The sequence below is a fragment of the Eurosta solidaginis genome, chromosome 5 (genome assembly GCF_040869045.1).
Source record: "Eurosta solidaginis isolate ZX-2024a chromosome 5, ASM4086904v1, whole genome shotgun sequence".
Lineage (NCBI taxonomy): Eukaryota > Metazoa > Arthropoda > Insecta > Diptera > Tephritidae > Eurosta > Eurosta solidaginis.
The window spans coordinates 242,945,544-242,968,448 of NC_090323.1; the positions used below are offsets into that span (position 1 = coordinate 242,945,544).

Here is a 22,905-nt window from a genome sequence, read left to right on the forward strand (position 1 = left end):
ACGTTCGTGGTGACGTCGGGGACCTCCACCTGTCTTTTTTCCCTTAGGCTTCTGAGGTCCTTTTCGACTTCGCCCACTTCCAGCGTGTTAGGATTTTTATCCTCGGGACTTCTTTTCCTGAGTCGCATTTAAATTTTGCCAGTGCCAAAGGACATTTTGCCAAGCTGCGTGTACAAAATATCCTCCGCCTGCTTGTTTATTTGGAAGATGTAGAACTGACCATCCTCGGTAGGCCGAGATACAGTAAGTACCTTCCAATCCTGTGTCGGTATGTTCGGATTCTGATTCTGCAGAAGTCGCAGTGTATCCTCCGACTTCATCACGCATGGTATCCATACCTTAACTTTTGGTACCGTGGGGATTTGCGCTTTATCCACCACCTCAAACCGCGCATTCGTGCCTTGCCTTTGGAGGTTTGGAACGACTTCCTCCAGCCACCGCAAGCTCGCGATGTTGTCGCACGCTATCATCTTCACACCATTATACCATCCCCCCGAATCAAAGGTTGGAAGGGGCTTACTTGGTTGTTCCCGCATCATCTTAAGCATTAAGCTAATAAGCTCCCTTTCCACAGATCTCCACCTTTCAGTAGTCATTTGTCCGAACGGACTGCTACGATCAACCAGCGCCACAGTCAGTGACTGCTTTGCCACATCACTCATCTTCTCGGGAAAAGCAGGAGTCTTAGTGTTATCTCCCTTTGGAACCTCCGAGAACACCGGAGTCTTCACGTTAACTCCCTTTAGCGCCTCCGAGAAAGCCGGAGTCTTAGCGTTATCTCCCTTTGGCTTATCTCCTACTTCCGTAGTTGGAACTTCCCTCTGACTGGCAGCTTTCGAGGTAGTTGCTACCTCGCTATTGGAACCCATCTGTCTTACAGCTTTGGGCCTACTTGTCTTGTCTATGCGACTGCCCTGCCTCGCGGCTCTAGGACTGGGTCCTTTCTGCCTCTTGAAAGCAGGCTTGTCGCCTTCTGCCGAACGTTGCCTCTTCATTCTGCCATTCGACGCTTCTTCCTCCTCGTACCGGTTGCAGAATCGAGGGTTTCTCGCAGCAAACCTTTTGAACTGCCTTCGACCTACTTCTACCGCTTCATGGGCCCATTCCAAGCGCTCGATCTCAACTTCTGTTGGGTCGACCACTGCTCCCAAGCGTTGTACAATTCTTAGTGCTGCACGGTACTGCGAGAGAGCTCTTTTACTTCCTCTGCTCCGTACCCTTCTCCACTCTTCTACTCCGTTTTCATTTGTGTGCTTCTCCAACACGGAGTTCATTGAATCAGCACTACTCTCGCTCCCCGAGTCCGACGCATCGCTTAATTCGTATTTGTCGTCCTTGGATTGCGACTCAGTCCTCCTCTTTACATCCTCCTTATTACATTCAGGTAATGAGTTGTTCATCTTGGTCGTACGACCACCTGCCCGACAAGGCGGGCTCAGCGGTCCAGTATTATATACGGGGAAAGAACCGTCCGCCACAGCAGCGCCCCTTACTGCGGTAAGGCCATAAATACTTCCCGAGATGGCCCGGTATCGGGAAGGCTCCGTTCGAATACAGCCGAATTTATCCCCTGGCTGCAAATCGTCAAATAGGCACGGTCCCATAACACCCTGGATTAGGGGGTTGGCAGTTCTTGGTCACCGACATCCCGCCGCCCTCCTATGAGGCGAAACGGCGTAGATGTCAGTCCTAAACAGCTCCGCCTCATAGTCGGGCGCTATGGAGTTCGGCCAAGCCCTCACACCAACGACAAGGTGCCTACCCTAGTGAGGGTACAAGAACGTAAATCTCTCAGAAAACTTTTTTCTCTAACAAACCAAGGCCAATTTGCCATGCCTTACCCTCTAAGACCAATGATTTTGAAATCAAATATTTTAATAAATTTTTTCTGAGTCTTTATTGTTTTAAAAATTACATTTATAATTCTAGGCATATATGTATATATAGATAATATGTGTATGTTTTTGTTGTATATGTAAATTATTAAATTGTAACTAAAATTTAACTACCACAGATAGGTTGCAATTACATTACATTTGTATACATTAAATATTACTAAAAATTAAAAATATATATTGTTATGTATTGTAGGTATGTCGAAGATTTTATTTAAATACATACATAACTGCGCCTCGGTCACCAAAGTAAATCCAGAATATTTTGCCTTAAGGGCCAATTAAACTTCCTTAACCCTAACGCCATAGTCGTAACCATACCAATACCCATAACCATCTCCAATGTGATCGCTTAATGGTGCCTAAAAATTACAAACATATTCCACAAAAAATAAGTCTCTTAGTCATAACGTATCCAAAACAATGAATAAAATCTTCAAAAAGTTATTAAATTCACCAACTCAAATATTTTTAGGTTGTGGATATGGCGAGAAACCAAAAACCAATAGGTTGGCTATGGTATGGTTATGACGTTAGCGTTATGGCATGGCACCATTAATCGATTACATTGATTTCCATAAGGTAGGTTCGATCAGCTGTTTTATTTGGTTATGGTTTTATGGTTATAAGTCACCATTAATTGGCCCTTTAAACAATTATGCATTTAAATTTTTATTCAATTTAATTTAATAAAAAAACATAATTTAATGAAACGGAAAAGAAAGTAAAAAAAAGGGCCCGTATCGTGTTTTACCATCACGGATCGAAAACCATTTTTACTCAAACGGATAGTTGTTTTTTTTTTTTTTGAAATGACAATAATTTTTTGATATTATGAGTACGAATTGTCCCCATCTCACATATATTATTACTCCAAATCACCTTTTAAGAGCTATTGTGATTCAAAAATAGTTTTCGATCACGGATCGTAACGCACAATGCGGGCCCAGAAAAGTTTCGAGCTAATATTTCAGAATTTTTAAAACACAGCAGCGACCATTGTATATCTCTTCTAGTATACCTAACCAATGCAAGGGCCGCCAGCTATTAAAACTAAATTATAGATAGCGGCCTTCAATATTAAATCGAACTTCTTCTCCTCTTCATTATTTTCATAAATAGTAGAGCTGGATTTCGATTCGATTTTTAATCTATTTAATCGATCTTTTTTTAAGAAATGAAGAATCGATTTTCTTTTTAGAATCGTTCGATTTTTTTTAGCCCTCGAAGTTTTGATCATCTTTCAGCAACTGTGCCTATTCCATATTTATTGATAAAAACGTGCAGAAAATATATTTGTTGTAATTTTTTATAAATTTAGCTTTATTGGCGCATATTCACAGACCAAATAAAATAGTGTTTAAATTTTCAAAAAGCTCGGCTTTGTAAAAACCATGAACTATGACTATACGCCATTATGATGGTGGCTATGAGTAAACGCAGAAATATGAAGAAATTTAACATCACCAACAATTGGCGCTTAGCCGCCTAGAAGATTTTGGCATTGCAGTAGCGCAAGTCAGCCTAGCTATCCCGGCTTCAACATAACTGACATCAATTGAGGGTACCAAGGGAGATCGAGTCTTCTTGGCGGAGGTCTTCCGCTTCGTCTGTTTCCAAATACGAATGCCGATAGGAACACCTGCTGTGTCGTAACCTTTTCATGAATTCCCATAACAAGACCTATCGGCTGGTTCGACGGAGATGGCCATAATTCATCGACATGACTTTGCTCTTGAAAAGGGCCATGCCATCGACTCTTGATACCGCAGCTATCATGAGAGATTAATAGAGGGTTATAGCCAAAAGTTGTTCTCCTTGTGATTTCTAAGCTAACATTGCGGAGATTTCAGAACTAACTGAAGAAATGTCTGCGCACAAAATTGGAATATGTGGAAAAAACACAGAATGCATGATATTTAGGTATCGAATACACTATCAATCCCACTCCGATGGGAGGAACAAGTGAATAACGCTGCGGTACTCCTTGATGTTGCCAATGAGCCTCAGTCAACGAAACGAGAAAGAAACTGGTGAGATTTTTGAGCGGTACAACCTTGGTAAACAATTGAGCAGCAATCAACTATTTTCAGCTCGATTTGAATCGATTTTTTTTGAGAATCGAATCGAAAAAATCGATTCTCCAAAAAATGGAATCGAATCCAGCTCTAATAAATAGTTATCAACCAATATCAATAATAAAATATAAACAAAAAAGGCGAAAAATCGGTCTCTAAATTTGAAGCTTATGTTGAGATGGTCTCGCAATTTTTTTTGAGGATCTTTCATTCTTTCAAATTTAGTCGAAATAGTTTTTGTTTGTAACTTGGTTAATTGTCCTCCATCTTTTTGAGACTTTAACGTAATGCGGAAGAAGCTAATTCTAGCAGCAGATAATTATAGCACCATAATCTATTATAGGAGCATACAAATATGGCCGCCTCACAACGAAATTTCTCATGTTAATTATGTTGTGTTTGTAAATATAAAAGGACTTCTGACTTAGCAGTTTAAAATTATTTCGGCTTGACCCTTCACAGAAAAAATTTCTGGAAGCACTGTTATAAAGATTACCACTATACTAGAAAAATACTTGCTAACATATTTGCTCTACTATTCATTTCTTAAAATGCTGTTTTTAATTGTGAAAATTTGCATTTGCAAAGTCTGAAAGCACTCATAGCCAATACAAATGTAAAATTCTTCTTCTTTTGCTTTGCTTGCAACAAAAGTTGAAAGTTGGCTATAGTTGCATGCCTGATGGCACCGGTGATGCGCTATTTGTCATTTCGCATGCAAATATATTTAATCTACTCATCTGAAGCTGCATCAAAAATCTAATGTGCTGATGATATTGATATTATTGGCCTTAACACACGCGCTGTGAGTTCTGACTTCTCCGAATTAGATAAAGAGGTAAAAATGTGGATCTTGCTGTATATGAGGTAAAGACGAACTTACTGTCATCCCAGAAAGAATCGGCACATTCGCACCTTGGCAACCACGCAATTGTTGACGGTTATAAATTCGGGATTGTGAGGGACTTCATCTATATGGGAACCAGCATTAACAGCGAAAACAATGTCAGCTTAGAAATCAAACGGATAATGACTCTTGTCAACAAGGGCTACTACGGACTGAGTAGTTCAATGAAAAGTAAAGTCTCTTGATAAACAAAAATCACGATTCATAAGTCGGCCATCATTCTCTTCCGATGTATGGCTCGGAATCATGAACGGCGTCAAAAGAAAAAGAGATGACTCTTGGAGTGTTCGAGAGAAGAGTTCTCCCGAAGATTTATGGTAATGTCTGTGAAGCCCACACCGAATATCGAAGGAGTTATAATGATAAGCTGTATGAGCATTCCCAGTTATGAAGATAAAAAAAAAATAAATGTAAGGCGCGATAACCTCCGAAGAGATCTAAGGCCGAGCTTCTCTTCCAATTTGCGTCGTGCTCCTCTTGATTTTTCCCTACAAATTGGCCGGACGAGACCTACATGTTTTATGCCGACTCCGAACGGCATCTGCAAGGCAGATGAGTTTTCACTGAGAGCTTTTCATGGCAGAAATACAATCGGAGCGCTTGCCAGACACTGCCGAGGGGCGACCCCGCTTAGAAAAATTTTCTTCTAATTGAAAAATCTTATTTCTAAAATTTTGATGTTGCTTTGCCCGGGAGTTGAACCCAGGGCATACGGTGTGATAGGCGGAGCACGCTACCATCACACCACGGTGGCCGCAACTTTATGTGAATGACCGCAAATACTCCGTCCAAGAAAGTATTTCAGTTTGCTCAATTGGCGTCAGCTATCGTGTAACAGGGATAGCTGGCGTGACTTGTTAAGAAATGGCCAAAACCGCCCAGGCGGTTAAGCGACAGTTAATTGCGATCGCCTTTTGAGACCGCAAGTCGTTTTCACATATATGTGAATTCCACTCTGATAGGAAGATAATTTATTTCCCCTTAAACATTCCAGGAGCGCTTATAATTTAGGAATCCGAAATGAGTACGAAATAGATGAAAAATATGAGCCTCAGAAATGTGATAATGTTGAAGTCTTTTATGACTCGGATATGATGAAAAATTTGAGCTTTACGACTAAAGTGTTCAGGAAAAAAAGCAACTTCAGAACAGATATTCATATTTTATTTTGGAAAAATTGATGTACGTTCTAAATTTGAACATAATCATAATGTTCCCTTTGTAAATTGAGTAATGTATTAGTAAAGTATTTTGGACTTTTTTGATTGCAACAACAAATTGCCGCCCGATGTACCCCAGATAGTGTGTCGATCCTTTGTATATCTAAGATTAGCGCTGACGTCATTATGTCCCACTTTTAAGGGGTTCCATTGCAAGTATCGTACTTTCCACCATACTACACCTGCCCTGAGTGGGGCAACTCTAATTCCCCATATAATGCATACAAATTAACTGCAAAACAAAAACTGAAAGGTTTAAAAACTGAAAGGTTTAAAAGGGTCTACACATAGTGAGTCAGAGTCAAGAGTCAGTTTCGATGTGTTACTGAAAATATTTTAGGATCAAGGGCTAATTAAACTTCCTTAACCCTAACGCCATAGTCGTAACCATACCCATATCCATAACTATCTCCAATGTGATCGATTAATGGTGCCTTAACCTAAAAATCGTGAAAATTTCATAAAAATGAAGAAAACGCAAAAAATTACAACATATTCCATAAAAAAGTTATTAAATTCACCAACTCAAATATTTTTAGGTTATGGATATGGCGAGCAACCAAAAACCAATTGGTTGGCATTGGTATGATTATGGCGTTAGCGTTATGGTATGGCACCATTAATCGATTACATCGATTTCCATAAGGTAGGTTCGATCAGCTGTTTTAGCTGGTTATGGTTATATGGTTATAAGTCACCATTAATTGGCCCTTTATTTGGCTATTTTTCCCAACACTGTGCAGTAAATTTTGTTTGAATTTGTTTGAATAGACCCATGGCATGCAGCGACACATGTGATTTGCGTATTGTGAGCCAGTGTGTTTGAAATACCGTTGCACATCGATTTTGGGCATTAAGCTGTTAGATGCTTGTGAGCGTGACATTAAAAGACCATCCTCCAAATTTCAACCTTCGTCTACTCTAAAACTCCATCGATAAAGATATATAAAACAGTATCAAGGTCGCAGAAAAGTACACAAGATTTTGTACCATATGGTCATTAGGGTGGAGTAAATTTATTTTTTTTCGAAATGGCTTTTGGCTGACCTCCAGGAAGTTGCCTTTCTAGACCAGAAATAAGGTTGAAAATTTTTATTTTACTCATCGTATGTTTAGAGGTGCACCAACGCAACTAAACTTTGAAAAAGACGGTAGGTACACATTTTTTTTGTCATTGATTTACTTTCGCTTGTTGTTATTGTGCTTATTGATTTCAAAGCCTACTGATGTTCATGGACTACAATGTGCCTGTAAAACTCTTACTTATAAACTTGATTAGAAACGTACTATTATCAACAAAAAACTGTAAAACACCGTTTAAAATTTATCGTTTTTCGTTATAATATGTAATTTTACTAAAGTTATGTATATTACAAAAGAAACAAAATAAATATGTAAATAATGAGCTTTGTAAAATCGCGATTATTTTGCTCAACTTCTTGGGGCTGGGGCACCTCAAGACGCCATCCTACGAAAATAATATTTGGTAGTTTTGTTAACTCTTATAAAGACAACTTTTCATTGCTAGGCCATTACAAAAAAAAAAAAAAAAAAAAAAATCCATAGGATATCACTCCACCCTAATGTTCATATATAGGACTCAGGCAGTTATTTCTTATCACAACATGTTGCATACTATTTTGCGCACTTGATTTAAATATTGTTGGCTATAGAGCTTTAGCTTTAGCAAAGGTGCGAGTTTGGGGGCAGATAAATGTCAAATTTTTAAACTCAATCCAAAATGTGTTCAAAATTAGGTGCCTTTTACATGCTTTCTCGATTTCGTGCAACTGACGACTCGTTTATATGTAGCTTTTAGAAATTTATATGCACACTTTTAAATTTTCAAATAATCTAACTTACAATATATTATTTCAAAAATATGTCAATCGGGTACAGATTCGGCATTCAAGTCTCTAACAGTTAGCGTGTTATCAAAAGAAATAAAATAAACAATGAAACTTCTTTTCCTTCTTGAGCAAATGATTCGTAGAGTATTTTCAGCATATATAATTTTTTGGGAAAAATCGACCGCTTTAATGGGGTCGATTTATTAACCGATATCCCGCCATCAATTTTTCGATAGGACTTGGGCTCAGGAAAAAAAGTTCCACCAAACATACCCAAAAAAATAATTTTCGAGCCTGCGAAATTTAATTTTTTTGACTTTGATTTTTAAGGTTTTATTCATGTCCTACTAAAAAAATTTTCATTTCATTGTAAAATTTTCATGTATACCCGGTCCGACCCGAAAATGCCCGCTAATAACGTTGTCAATAACAGTTTTTTGAAAAAAAAAAAAAAATTAATTTGGGTCGGAAAGGATATACATATGAAGATTTTTTAGAAATCTTAAAAATCAAAGTCGAAAAAAAGGAAATTTCTCAGGCTCGAAAATTATTATTTTTTGGGTATGCGTAGTGGAACTTTTTTCCTGAGCCCAAATCCTATCGAAAAGTCGATGGCGCGATATGGGTTAACTTTCGTCCATACAAATCGACCCACCCTAATGTACATAGTTCTGTTTAGTATTTTATATACGGAGTGAGACACCCTAAAGTGCATGTGTGCGTGTGTATGTTTAAGTGCATATACATAATTGCAGTAGCTGTAACTGCGCCTTAAACTATATCTTCATTAACTAAAGCTTTAACTAAACTAATCAATAAATCAACTATCAACAATAAATTCAAAATCGCATTTCTTCGTCAAATTTCATTCAAAACATGTACAATACACGCACGTGATGTATAGATGTAAATATATACATATGCATGTAACAGAACATACATATGTTGCACCTGACCTGCGATTACGATTACCTACTTTAATCGAAATCTCATATATTTTAAAAAAACCTTCGCAGTAATCGTTCATTTGGGTATCTGCGACTACCACTGCAGTAATTATAATATCAACTTATTTAAAATTGCAATCATTGCAATGTAGTCGTGATTCGCAATATTTTAAATGCTATTATAGCTATTAAAAAAAAGTAAAAAACTACCATTGTTGCAATCGCAATCGTCTTGTGATCGTAGTTCTTATCGCCCAGCTATAGTATGTGTTTACATATGTACATACCTACCAGAGTTGCCAAAGACTGATTATTAATTATTCATTTGACTGCAGATACAAGTTTTTGCAAAGATTTATTTATTAGTCATGACAGACTAAGAGACTAAAACATATTTATTATTTTTTTGAATAACGAAAACTTTTTTTTGTACCTTTAAATCGTTTTTTTTTTTGCTAACAAATGGGCTTGCCCTTAATAGTCCCAGGGAATCATTTACAGTTCACAAGCAAATGCATATATAGCCTGTAGAGTTTCATTATTCAAGATGGAATTACTTAAATTGATTGCATGTGACTGCAATGATTTCACACATTGAACTCAATCTTTAACAACTCTGCCAAATAGCTATCATCATTATATACCCTTTCAGCTTAACCGCCACGCAACTTATTTTAAACTTATCTTACTGAAAGCAAATGGATATGACTAAATATTAAGCTGTTCAAAAAAAAGGACCAGCCCAAACAGTCCAAAAAATGTAAGCGAGAACACTTGAATTTTATAAGCAGGGAGTCAGCTGCCACTTTTGGCGGCTAAAAGTATCTTAGCCGACATTTTACATTATAATATTACGATTAGTGGACCGGTATTAACAATAGCCATCATCCGGTGGCAAAGATCCTGAGCCAGATAAATAATTTTGCATGTAAATGCAACAACAACGATTTGAGCCAGATAAATCCAGATAGAAGTCTGTTTCAATTTTTGAGCCAGATAATTTGTTAATTACTTCTTTTTAGTTTGGCAACGCTGCCTTTAATAAACCTACTTTTTTCAAAAACAGATGTCGCTGCTTAGCCTTTCGCCGTATGAGTTAAATGAAAAACAGCGGCGACATCTGCCTAGCACATTTCACGTGTGCGAAAATTTCACGACATCTGCTTCTCAAGTCTCTCAATGATCCAGAGCATTCCCGTGAGAATTGAGCGTGAGCCGGAGCTGTAAAACTCACTGGATGACGGCTAATGTGTTCAGACGCTTTAAGGCAGCGGCACAATGACATTTTTCATATAGATGCGTTTAACACAAGATTATGCTTTCCAATAACATCGCCACAATCAACCAAGATGTTGTGTTTGTAAATAAGAAGGAACTTCAGACTTCGGAATTGAAGATTATTTCGCCTTGCCCTTTCACATACAAAATTTTGGGAATCACTGTTATAAACATTCTCCCTATACAACAAAAATACTTGCTAACATATTGTATGCCCTAATCATTTGTTATATTTCAGTTTTTAATGCGAAAAATGTTAGAAAAGTAACCAACCAGTGGGAAAAATAATTTCACTTGCAAAGTGTGTCAGCACCTTTACCCAAAGCAAATGTCAAATTCTTCTTCTTATGATTTGCTTGGAACAAAATTTGGGAATTGGCTACTTTGCCATATCAGATGGCGCCAGTGTTACTCTATCTACTGTTCTCCATAAAAATACGCGCAATATATTAATAATGCATAAGGTTGAGTTAAACGCATCTATATGAAAAACTGCTTATGTGTCGGGGCTATTAGACATAAGAGCCTTTAGATAAAGCCTGTCTCCACAGCTGCCCACGCAGATGAATGTCATTGTTGTGTTTGATTGCGAATATATGCATGTACATTAGACTGGGTCGATTTATTAACCGATATCGCGCCATCGATTTTTCGATAGGATTTGGGCTCAGGAAAAAAAGTTCCGCTACGCATACCAAAAAAAAAAAAAATTTCGAGCCTGCGAAATTTAATTTTTTTGTACTTTTCTTCGACTTTGATTTTTAAGGTTTTTTTCATGACCTACTAAAAAAATTTTCAATTGATTGTAAAATTTTCATGTATTCCTGTCCGACCCAATAATGTCCGCTGAACACGTTGTCGATAACAGTTTTTTGAAAAAAAAAAAAATGCTTTTTTTCAAATATTTTTTTTTTTTTTCAAAAAACTGTTATCGCCAATGTTTTTAGCGGACATTTTTGTAGGTCATGAAAAAAACCTTAAAAATCAAAGTCGAAAAATAAAAAAAATGAAATTTCGCAGGCTCAAAAATAATTTTTGTGGGTATGCGTAGTGGAACTTTTTTCCTGAGCCCAAATCCTATCGAAAAATCGATGGCGCGATATCGGTTGACTTTCGTCCATACAAATCGACCCACCCTAATGTACATACGTAAATCAGACATGGTACAAAAAAGGTATTAGCCCTGATACTATGGAGAATCTGTAATGGAAGCTAGGACCCGGCCAACTTATTACAGCACATGTTTTTCGATAATTACTTCGCTTACATATTTTTCATGATAAGGGCACAATATGCGCACGCGTTCATCATAATTTTTGTTTTTGTTCTTTTTAGCTATATATATATATGTAGGTAATTGTAATTTATTCTTGTGCGCTCAAACGCTTGTATCTGGAGCTACCATTGACTTTTTACACTCCGATTCAACTGTTGCTTGTTTACCTCCATTCGTTTCATTGTTGTCTTCTGGTGTTATATCGATGCGATGGGCTTTACTCCACACAACCAAATCCATAATGAATGCCAAAAACATTATACCAGCTGTAATGCCTGTAAAAAAAATAACAAGTTACATAAAAATCTTTACACACATACCTACATTCTACATGGAAACATATGTATGTAGAGAAAAAATTGAATAAACAGCTGAGTTCCAATGAACACTGATCTGGATCTCGATACAAATTTTACAATGAAATGCAACAACAACGCGGTGATCTTGATATTTATCTGGATCATTTTCAGATCACTAGGGTGGCTTTGTTGATTTCTTTTTTTGTGCTAGATTTTTAAAGCGGTTCTGATTTTGGACACGAGTCTGTGTGGTCTCGAGCGCGCATTATTTTTGTGATTAAAAATTTTAGTGTTCTGTGCAAATTTATTGTGCTAATCTAACGGCAATTTTGATATTAAATATAAACGCATTAATTAATGCAATTTCCAGAAATAACAAAAGCTGCAATCAGGTGAGAGATTTTGGCGTCCCTTGAAGAATTTTTGTGAAATTTTTGTGCTTAATAAAACGGCATTAAGTGCCTTAAGCACTGCTGACAAATCATTTATAAAAGTGTTGTTGACAAAAAAAGGCTACATATTGCCTTCAAAAAAGAGGAATAAAGTGCGTTTAGCACTGCCGAAAAGTACAAGAAGGAAAATGGCGTCGCCGGCACAAAAGTCGGTGCCGTCACTTTCTAGTGAAGATAAAGACAAAGCCACTACGGCAAAAAAGCCTAAAATATTGGAGAACACCAATGTGACAGGTTTTTATAAATTATCACCAAATGGTTTAGTGGAAATGAAAAAAATGGAAAATGACCAATTCGCAACCGATGTAACTGTACAAAGCAGCGACATGAAGACATCAAATGATACAGCAAACATAACGATGAATTCCAATTTGGCTGGAAAAGTTCAGTCAAAAGAAGAGGAAAAAAAAGAAGCGGTAAAACCAACAATAACATACCCGCAAAATTTTCGCGGAGAAAGTTTTTGTACTTGTGGACACCACAGAGTGCCACGACATGAAAAATGAAACTTAAAAAAAAAAATACAGCCAAATAAAGAATTTGCGTATTAAAGATCTTGACTTAATATACTCAATAGGAAAATCCCTTTATAAAGTATTCTTCAAAACCACATATGCAGCAAATAGCTTCATAATCGATGATAGAGTAAGAAAACGTAGACTAAAACCTTTCATTCCCAGGACTGCACTGGAAATATATGGAGTAGTACGTGGGGTTCCACAAAGCTACACAGAATATGATATATTCAAAAATTCAATCTCTTCGGTACCTATAGTATCAGTACAGCGCTTCACGCGCAAAGATCCCAATAGCGATTCCTACATACCAACATCCACTTTAAAGATAGGTTTTATGGGAAATTAAATTTCCAAAGAAATCATTTTCGAATATACACGCCTAACAGTTGAGTTTTACGAACCTACATTGAGACAATGTAGCAAATGTGGCAGATTAGGACACACCAAATTGGGATGCAAATCCAAAGAAAGATGCCTTCAATGCGGAAAAAGTGAGTGTAAGAATGGCGAATGTAACAATAACACCTGCATTCTCTGTGGCAGGGAGGGACATACAGCCAAAAATAAAAATAATTGTCCACATTGGCAAAAGGAGTTGGAGGTGAACCGCATCAAAACGGTTAAAAAATTGTCCAGAAAGGAAGTTTTAGATAAATTCTTCCCAAGAAATACAAATCGTTTTGATATATTAAGTGAAGATGAAGAAAAGTTTCCTGTTTTAGAGAAGGATAATGACATTTTAGACACAAATAAATATATAAATAGGCATTTAACGAAAAAATCATATAGCTCTATAGTAAAGAAGACTAGTCCGGCTAAACCAAAAAGGGAAAATTACAAAACGGTAAATCCAAAACCACAAATCATTCCTGTTTTTAACTCTTTTCATTACTAAAAAAACTTGGTTACACAATATGAAAAACTAATGAGTGAAATTATCAATATCACTCAAAAACAAGGTAGCTCTGGTACCTTACAAGAAATTCAAAAAATCAAAAACACTTTCGAGGCTCGAGTAATGAGTCGCGAAAATTCTAACATACAATCTCTAAACTCCTCTTACTCTAATCATGAAGATGATGCAATATAATTGTCAAAGCCTTAAGGCAAATATAGATACAATAGATTAGTATATAAAAACGTATAATATAGAAATTGCAGCTTTTAGAGAAATTTTCTTTTCAACAAAATCAACACATAGAAAACTTTTAAATTTTAATATTATTAAAAAACATAGAAACAATGGGTACGGTGGCGTTGCCATTGCTCTTAGGAAATATATCAAATTCAAAAAAATAACTTACAATACTGGCTATGATATTTTAATAATAACAACATCAAATCTTCAACCTAATATCACAATAGTTTCAATTTACCTTCTTCCTAATATCACTATTTTAAATCAGAAATTCACATACTTTTGGAATTTCTAGAACCTTTTTCAAACACCTTCATTCTTGGAGATTTCAATGCAAGAGCTACCTTGTTTGGTAATAGAATTGACAACTATAAGGGTAAACATTTGGTTAGTATGATTCAAGAATCCAATTTTCATCATTTAAATAATGGCAATCATACCTTCTTAATAGATCCACGCACCATGAACACATCAGTGCTAGATCTTTCTTTTACAAACTGCACCTTTCACTGCTCCTGGAAAGTTGACACAACACGAATAGGAGGCAGTCATCATCTACCTATCTTAATTGAAACTGACCATTGTGCAATCAAAAAATCGGTATTTCTAGCTAGAAATAAACTTTTATAATCTCTAGAAGTTCTTGAAAATTATACTACAATCACGGACTTAGAAAACAAAATCCAAGATGAAATTAGAAAAGCAACTTACACGATTGATAACACCAGAAAACCAAAACCTTGGTGGAACGAAAGTCTTGACAAGAGCTACCGATTCCTCAGAATAGCAAATCAGAAAGTAAAAGCTTTACCGAGTCCGGAAAATATGGATAATATGATAGCTGAGAGAAAGAAATGGAAAAAGGCAGTTAAAAAGGCCAAAAAAGAAAATTTCAAGAAAAAAAATAGAAGAAATAAATACCAATATGGGAAGAAAATCTTGGCGCTTTGTCAAGTCATTAAGGGGAGATTTTAATCAAATAGAAGTAAGCATGTGGAATGAAACCAACAACCAAAATTTTTTAAATATGCTTAATCAACAAGTACCAGTTCTGGTTCAAAGACTACCTCTTAACAATGAAGTAGAACCAAATACCAATCTCACGTTTTCATTTGAGGAAATAAAAGAAACACTTTTTAAAAAGAACATAAACTCAGCAGCCGGTGCTGATAAAATATCGTACAGGATGTTAAGATCACTTCCTGATATAACCTTAAACAACATCAAAACATGTTTGAATGACATTTTTATTTCTAATACCATTCCAGAACACTGGATACAAATTAAAGTAGTACCTATACCCAAAAAACTTAAAGATCTCAACAATTTTGAAAATTTCAGGCCAATAGCCTTAATAACAGTTTTTCTTAAAATAATAAATTCCTGTCTTAAAGATAGAATTAACTTATACATTGAAAACAACAAAATACACCCACCCACAACTTTTGCCTACAGGAAAAACATGTCCACATCAACCTGTTTAAATCACATAATACATCAAATCACTCTACTCAAAAGTGATAATAAACATGTAATTTTTTGCACAACTGACATTTCAAATGCATATAACTGTGTGAATATCGGCTTAGAAAAGTTGTATACTGAATGGATAATAAACTTCCTTAGCTATAGGATTATAAAAATTGGCGATAAAACAACTGAAATTTTCCGGTCTTCCTCAAGGCAGTTGCCTTTCACCACTTTTATTTAATATATACACTGCCAAACTCCATGATCTTCAAGATGGAAATATTCAAGTATACCAATTTGCTGACGATTTTTTTTTCATATCCTCAGGTTTTACATTAGAAAAAGCAAAATACAATCTTCAAAACTTTCTTAACTCCTTTGCATCAAATTGCAACACCCTTAATCTAAATTTTAATGCTAGCAAAACTAAAGTCATGCATATAACCAAAGGTCCAACGAAGGAAGTCATTGTAACCATAAATGGTTCAACACTTGAACAAACAATATCAGCAACAATTTTAGGTAGAGTCATAAACAGTTTTTAACTGCAAAAGCACACTATCAAAAAGTAATAGAATCATCTTCAAACAACTTAAAACTTTTTAAATACATTACCAATATCAAATCAGGTTTACACCCACAAAAGGCATTTAACATCTACAAAGCAATGGTCAGATCAAAGATTGAATATTGCAGTACCACACTTGCAAATAGTGCCAATGCATCATTTCATAGTATACAAGTCTTACTAAACAAAATCTTGAGAAAATGTTTAGGTCTAACACCATCAACACCAATACCATTAATATATGCTTTAGCTAATGAACTACTTCCTAATGAACGAGCCCTATGGCTAGTTGCCAAAGAAGTAGTGAAACAAATTGCATTTAACAATGCAATAGCAGATACTATAAAATCTAACTCACACCTCAATACCAGTTACGCAATTGCATACAACACTTTCTCCAACGTCCTTGATGACATTGATGCGGTTCACCCCCATCCCCCGATCTCCAACCTTGTCGTTTTTGAAAAAACTACCAATACTAAAAAATCTAACATGACACAAGAAGAAATTCTTGCCCAGCACTCATCAATGCTGGCAGAATACAGAAGTACAAGTTTTAATATAATATATACAGATGCCTCAGTAGGAGAAGATAAAACAGGTTGTGGAATTTATTTACTAAACACAGACACCGAACACTCTTTCTATATTCCATTTAAATCATCCTCAGCTTTTGGAGAATTACTCGCAATAGAAGAAGCCATCGACATTTCAATACGAAACAACTACTCATCCGTCGTTATTTTTACAGATAGCCTAATAGCATGCCAAACACTTAAAAACATACATCTACGAATAGCATTGCAGCTAAAATTCTTAATATAATTTCAAATCACAACTTCAACAATGTACATGTCAGATGGATACCCAGTCACAAAAACATATATGGCAACGAAAAAGCGGATGATATAGCCAAATCAGCTATTATAAACAGCTCTTGTAAAACAGTAAAACTTACGATAGATGAAGCTTGCAAACGTATCAAGAATTATATATACGACCAGTATTTTCAAAATTTTTTAAATTACTCCAATACAAACCAAAATCTGTATGCCACCATCTTCCCTTCTAGGAGGAATTTTGCGTGGTTCAAAAATCTTAAATTTAACCCAAAAGATATCAAAATCTTAAACCGTATACTAACCGGAAATACATATGATAGGAAATATTTAGTCAAGATCAAAGCTACAAACTCGTCTCTATGTCGCTGCGGTGATACAGATTGCTATGAGCATCAAACCTTTCACTGTCCACTTTTGAACAACATTAGAGTCACCTTCAATGTCTTTAATGAAGCACATAATTTTAAGGAAGCCTTTAAAGACAAAAACAACGCCAAAATCACTCAATTAGTAAAGTTTCTCAAAAAAGCCGATCTTAAATTTTGAAAAATAAATTAATATAAATAAAAATCTATAACAATAATAATAAAAGCAGCTATCATAAATACACATTAAAACCTTAACTTTGTTTACATTTTTGCGTTCGTCTTATATGTTTTTATGTTTTTTGTACACAAATCTCGATTCCACCTTACTCATAATTTTTTCTTTATGAATAAAACTACTCGAAACAATTTTACATACATTTTAAACTGCAATCTTCATTGCATTCATCATAAACTGCAATCCTCATTGCATTCATCATAAAACTAACAGCTGAATTCAAACAAGTACATGAAGGAGAAAACATATATAAATCACCAAGCAATACATTTTGCATTCATTTCATCTACAACGCCCTGTGGATCTCAAAATCGATACATTTTACATTGTTTTTAATCATCAACACGCTCATTGTGAAATAGTAAAAATAGCAAGCTGCTACACAGGGTTCTGGCCTCGATGGTATTACCTTTGTGTACTAGTGGAGCCAAAGTTACACATAAACATTGGAAAGTTAATCCAGTAATTAATCATTACATACTTTGGACAATAACCTGGAACTGGGACTTTCAAATATAAGAAGGTCCTCATCCATGCAATCAAATCTCGAAAAAAAAGAAGATTTTTAAAGCTAACCCTTTTTTACTTGGCAGCACTTGCAGCCATACATATGCACTAGGGTGTACGATATTTTCAAAGTTTTTTCAAGACCCCATCGATTTATAATTTGATTCCGAAAAAAATTATTCCGACCATAAAATAATTGCATTATATTCAAACGAACATTTTATTACATCACGACAAAATATAATAAAATAAGTAAACAAAATTTTTAGTTAAATTGAAAACAATACTTACATTAAGTAATAATAATGCTAAAAGCTAGAAAATAATTAGGTAAATCCTAGGTACTAGTCATCACACTCCTCATAAATCTAGGGCGTTGATCAGACAATTAAATGAAAGCGTTGTGCGCGTGAAATTTTGTAATTTTTCTCTAATATCAATAACAAAAACAATTGTATAAAGCAATTTGAGCATGTCTCGCTTATTAAATACAGATATTAATTTATTTTTATTTAATTTTAATTTATTTTATTTTATTTTATTTTAAGATCGCGAGTTTGAATCGAGCTCAAGGCCTAACAATAATTATTTTTTATCATTATTATTGTTATTGTGATGATATATATATTTTTTTTAATTAACAAAAAATATATCATAACAATAACAATAATAATGATAAAAAATAATTATTTTTCAATTAAGAAAAAATATACCATAACAATAACAATAATAATGATAAAAAATAATTATTGTTAGGCCTTGAGCTCGATTCAAACTCGCGATTTTACACATCAGTAAGCCGATATAACAACAAAAATTGTTATTTTATTTTATTTATTTTGTTATTTTCTTTGTTTGCATTTTTTTCATATATCTCTAACGATACATACATCTTACAATCAACATAACCCTAAAAAAAAATAAATTTCAACTTAAACCTGAATACCATGCGCTTTTTTGTGTGCACGCTTTGTGTATAAGTAGATAATTAAAAACAACCCATTTTCTCATGTTTGCCCTGCTATTTCTGGCTCTTTATTTTCAACAAAAAAGCGGTGTATACATCGCTTCATATACTTGCATGCATACAAATTGTGTTTACGCTGTGTTGCTGTGTGATTTCACTCATATCAACTCTACCTTGTTTCCACACAATACCACACACTAGGCCTACGCTTACACATACTCTAGTATTCCATACAGTATACCAATAGCACACACAATGCCAGCATTTATATTCTACATTTATCCCTCATATAGCACTTAAGAGGCCAACGCTTACACCTTTTTCATACAATTAGGATTCCCTCAAACTGTTAGCAAAGATGTTTACACATCGAAAAACTTTTAATTTAAATAAAAAGTATGGTCTCACCCAAAAAGTAATGCCTAAATGTGTCAGCATCATATAAAGAACAGGCTCCAGGCTTTCCGCACACTGTCTTCCAGATGAGGCATGCCGAATCGACAACAGCGCCATAAATAATTGGACAAGGAACATTACCAAATAATCCAATAGCTGATTGTATGATACCCATGGCCATGGCTTTATCTGCGTGCGACAAAGGAAAAATAATAATTATTTAAGGTATTTTTTTTTAAATTACTACTTGCGCAATTATAATTATTTTACATACCTTTTGGATGGGTACAACGCATCACCAATAACATACTGCCAACCTCCGACGTTGAGTGCATGAATACACAAACAGCGAATATCAAAATGAAGAATATAAAATTCTTGCAATTACTATCACAGTATCCATTGACCGCTTGGTACGGTTCAGGGCTTCCTAAAGCTGCAATAACAGATAAACGCGGGCACGTAACAGAAAGTTGGTTTGTTTGGGGGGGTTTGAAAGAAAGAAGAGAAGAGAAGAAAAATGGGGTAGGTTATGACCATGACTCGAGGAAATGGGTAAACAAAATGCATACGAAAAATGAAAATTTTTAATTAATATTGTTTATGATAAATTGAAAATGTTAAACAAATTAATTAGGACCGTTCCTGTCTGTAATATCTTAAATTAATGTAAAATAAATTTACTTTAAGCACGTGAGTCTTAATATACCTATATTATTGAGTAATGTTTACGTTTCTTTTTTATGTCCAGCTACTTAGGGTTAAGTAAGGTTGAACTGTCCGGCTGGCTGACCAACTGCTTTGTGGACAGTTGAAACCTCTCTGATAACAGGTATCGTAATGCCTGCAGCCAATTAAAAATAAGGTCTCGACAGACTTGGTCAGTGACAAAATTGTAAAGCGACTTCTTTAACAACATTACCGCTAATCCCTGAGATTTTGGTCCGGAAAATCAAGGATATTTATAAACGTTGAAGTTAGTAGTTGTGCGGAAGTATTTTAAATAAAATTATGGGTTAACCTAATCTTAATCAAACCACCTGGATTTTGTATGGTTGCTAGCTTGAGGAATTTTTGACAGGAGCACTTGCGAAGGGAGCAGTGTTATCTGAAAGTGCTGTGCATGCCGGAATGCATAAGCTCACTCTGGGTTATAATAGTGTAACGAATTTAGGGGAATTCCGCTTATTTGCAACCTTGTACTAACGTTCGTATCGCTAAACTGTTGAATAATTAACTCAATTCAATTCAATAATGAAAAATGGTCTTTATTAGACTACACTTGGACTTCGCAACTGATAGCGTGCTTAAATCAAACTTATTACGGACTACTCAGCTTCTGCTGCTTTTATACTCTCTGCCCAAATGTCTAGACGTTTCTTCTTCTAGAATCCTCTACCTGGTCACTAGCCAGACGCGCGTGTATTTGTAGTGTGTAACCACATGCGTGTGTATATGTGAGCGAAGTAGTAGTTGATGATGACATGCGTTTGTGAGTATCTCTCTGGTGCTTGTATGTATGTGTGTACATGATGATTAATTTGTTTACGTACATACAAGTGTGGCTCGCTTTCTGTTGTTGCGTGATTATTTACGTAGTAAACACTTAGAGATGGTAATATTTGTCACAATAGTAATTTTCTTTTCTTCTGTCCACTAAGAACTCACGGATCACGGATTGGACTGGGAGCTCTACAAAATGGGGGAAAGCTTTTCAAATTTGAGAAGAGGAGAGTCAAACATCAGGAGGGTTTAGCTTCTACGAAAAATAGCAAGGGTGTAATAAGTCAGCAAGGACTTCACGAGCAATTGCAAACATGGTTGGAGTCATGTGAGGACACACTATAAGCGGGACATACATTGGGTATATCGAGGTTGATTCTGGATAAGTAAGAGTTTAAGCTGTTACAGTATCTAGATCAAAGTTGTGCCAGAGTAACACATGCCTCCCTATAGAAATGTCTTTTCTTAACTGCGAGTTGTGTGTATTGGGCATTTAAAACGGTGTTCACCGGGAAATTATCGGCATAAAACTGAGGTGACTCTTCATGAGGGCTGCATAATGCTTGTCAAGATCAAATGATTAAGTTCTTATGCACCGGTTTTCTTTATATTGATTATAGAGATGACTCCTTAAGTTCCTGAAAGGCGGCACTCTTCCATCATTCGTCTGTTATCCACAAGATTGGAATATGGCTTAAGTCATTTCATTTCAATGCCGAAAGTTTTAAAAACGCTGGAATGCCAAATTAATCTTAAAGTAAGGATAAACCATCCTCGCGAGTGGGTTTCAGCATTTCAACCCTGCCTTTATCTCTGGTACGGAAGACTAATATGCTTCGGATTCTGCTCCTGCTGCTACACTCCCCGTTCACATTCCCTCTATGGAAGAAAGGTGCTGGAGGCTGGTGAACCTGTTCATGGTTAAAACCTTGCTGGATGGTAGGGTTGCATAGGGAGAAATTTATAAAGCACTTGCGTCCTGACTATGGCTTCTAGAAGATATTTTAGGACTCCCCTAGACTCTTACTCTCGGCTAAGCTAGGCTAATACTACTTCTTGTCAGGTGGCAGAGACTCTAATCGCTTGGTGAAGCTATTAGGATTTACCAACGTTCAAATATCCATGTTAATTGGAGTATTAGCTGGATACTGCCCAATGTTAGTTCATGCGCTGCGCCTTAATATCCTGGACGGCATCAGCTGTGTTAGCTGTATTGAGGACTAGGAAGTAGAATCATGATCGGAACGTATTCGACTCTCCGGAGAGAATATTCAAGGAAGATGTCTACCTCAGCCTTAAAAATATCGTTGCTACGCAGGATTCGCTTAGTAATTTTAAGACAGTGTCACCGTTATAGAACTTGGTAATATAACGGACTTAATGGCACTAAAGGGCCAATTAACCTTCCTTAACCCTAACGCCATAGTCGTAACCATACCCATATCCCTAACCATCTGCAATGTGATCGATTAATGGTGCCTTAACCTTAAAATCGTGAAAATTGCATACAAATGAAGAAAACGCAAAAAATTACAAACACATTCCACAAAAAATAAGTCTCTTAGTCATAACGTATACAAAACAATGAATAAAATCTACAAAAAGTTATTAAATTCACCAACTCAAATATTTTTAGGTTATGGATATGGCGAGAAACCAAAAACCAATTGGTTGGCTATGATATGGTTATGGCTTTAGCGTTATGGTATGGCACTATTAATCGATTACATTGATTTCCATAAGGTTGGTTCGACCAGCTGTTTTATCTGGTTATGGATAAGTCACCATTAATTGGCCCTTAACAATCCAAGCTAACTTAAGCTTCGCTATTAATCGGCACAGCCTAAAAGTATGCTTCCGAATCTAATGGAGACACAAAATGCTTGTCGCTTTCCCCCGAAAATAGAGTTTTACGTATACGCTATGTCTAACTACTTCCAAAATTTCTATAATTATGCAAATAAATGAAAAATATTCTTACAGTTTGGAATGCATGTACAGTTATTGAATACAGTACGATTATCACTTTCACGCATTGATGAAGCTCCGCAACCAGCATGACATGTGGATATGTATATGCGCCCATCTATACCACATATTGGCGCGAAATTCTCCTTATCACAGGAACAATTAAGGTCACATGCTGCTTCAATCATGGTAGAGCTAAAAATTGCAAAAAAAAAATTAATAA

The 22,905-nt window shown here is 35.7% G+C and overlaps 1 protein-coding gene across 11 annotated transcripts in view; it reads right to left on the bottom strand.

Annotated features, from left to right (window-relative positions):
- Positions 1–1,878: 1,878 nt before the first annotated feature.
- Oatp74D (Organic anion transporting polypeptide 74D) overlaps positions 1,879–22,905 on the bottom strand; it is a 263,055-nt gene continuing 242,028 nt past the window's right edge. For 10 of the 11 annotated variants that reach the window (XM_067789207.1, XM_067789211.1, XM_067789205.1 and 7 more), the window contains 4 exons: positions 22,696–22,877; positions 19,486–19,647; positions 19,224–19,400; positions 1,879–11,726 (listed from right to left, as the gene is read on the bottom strand). In XM_067789207.1, the coding sequence (XP_067645308.1) occupies positions 11,554–11,726; positions 19,224–19,400; positions 19,486–19,647; positions 22,696–22,877 (694 nt within the window). In that variant the 3' untranslated portion in view covers positions 1,879–11,553. The remainder of the gene's footprint in view (positions 11,727–19,223; positions 19,401–19,485; positions 19,648–22,695; positions 22,878–22,905) is intronic. The other variant, XM_067789214.1, reaches the window with a different exon arrangement.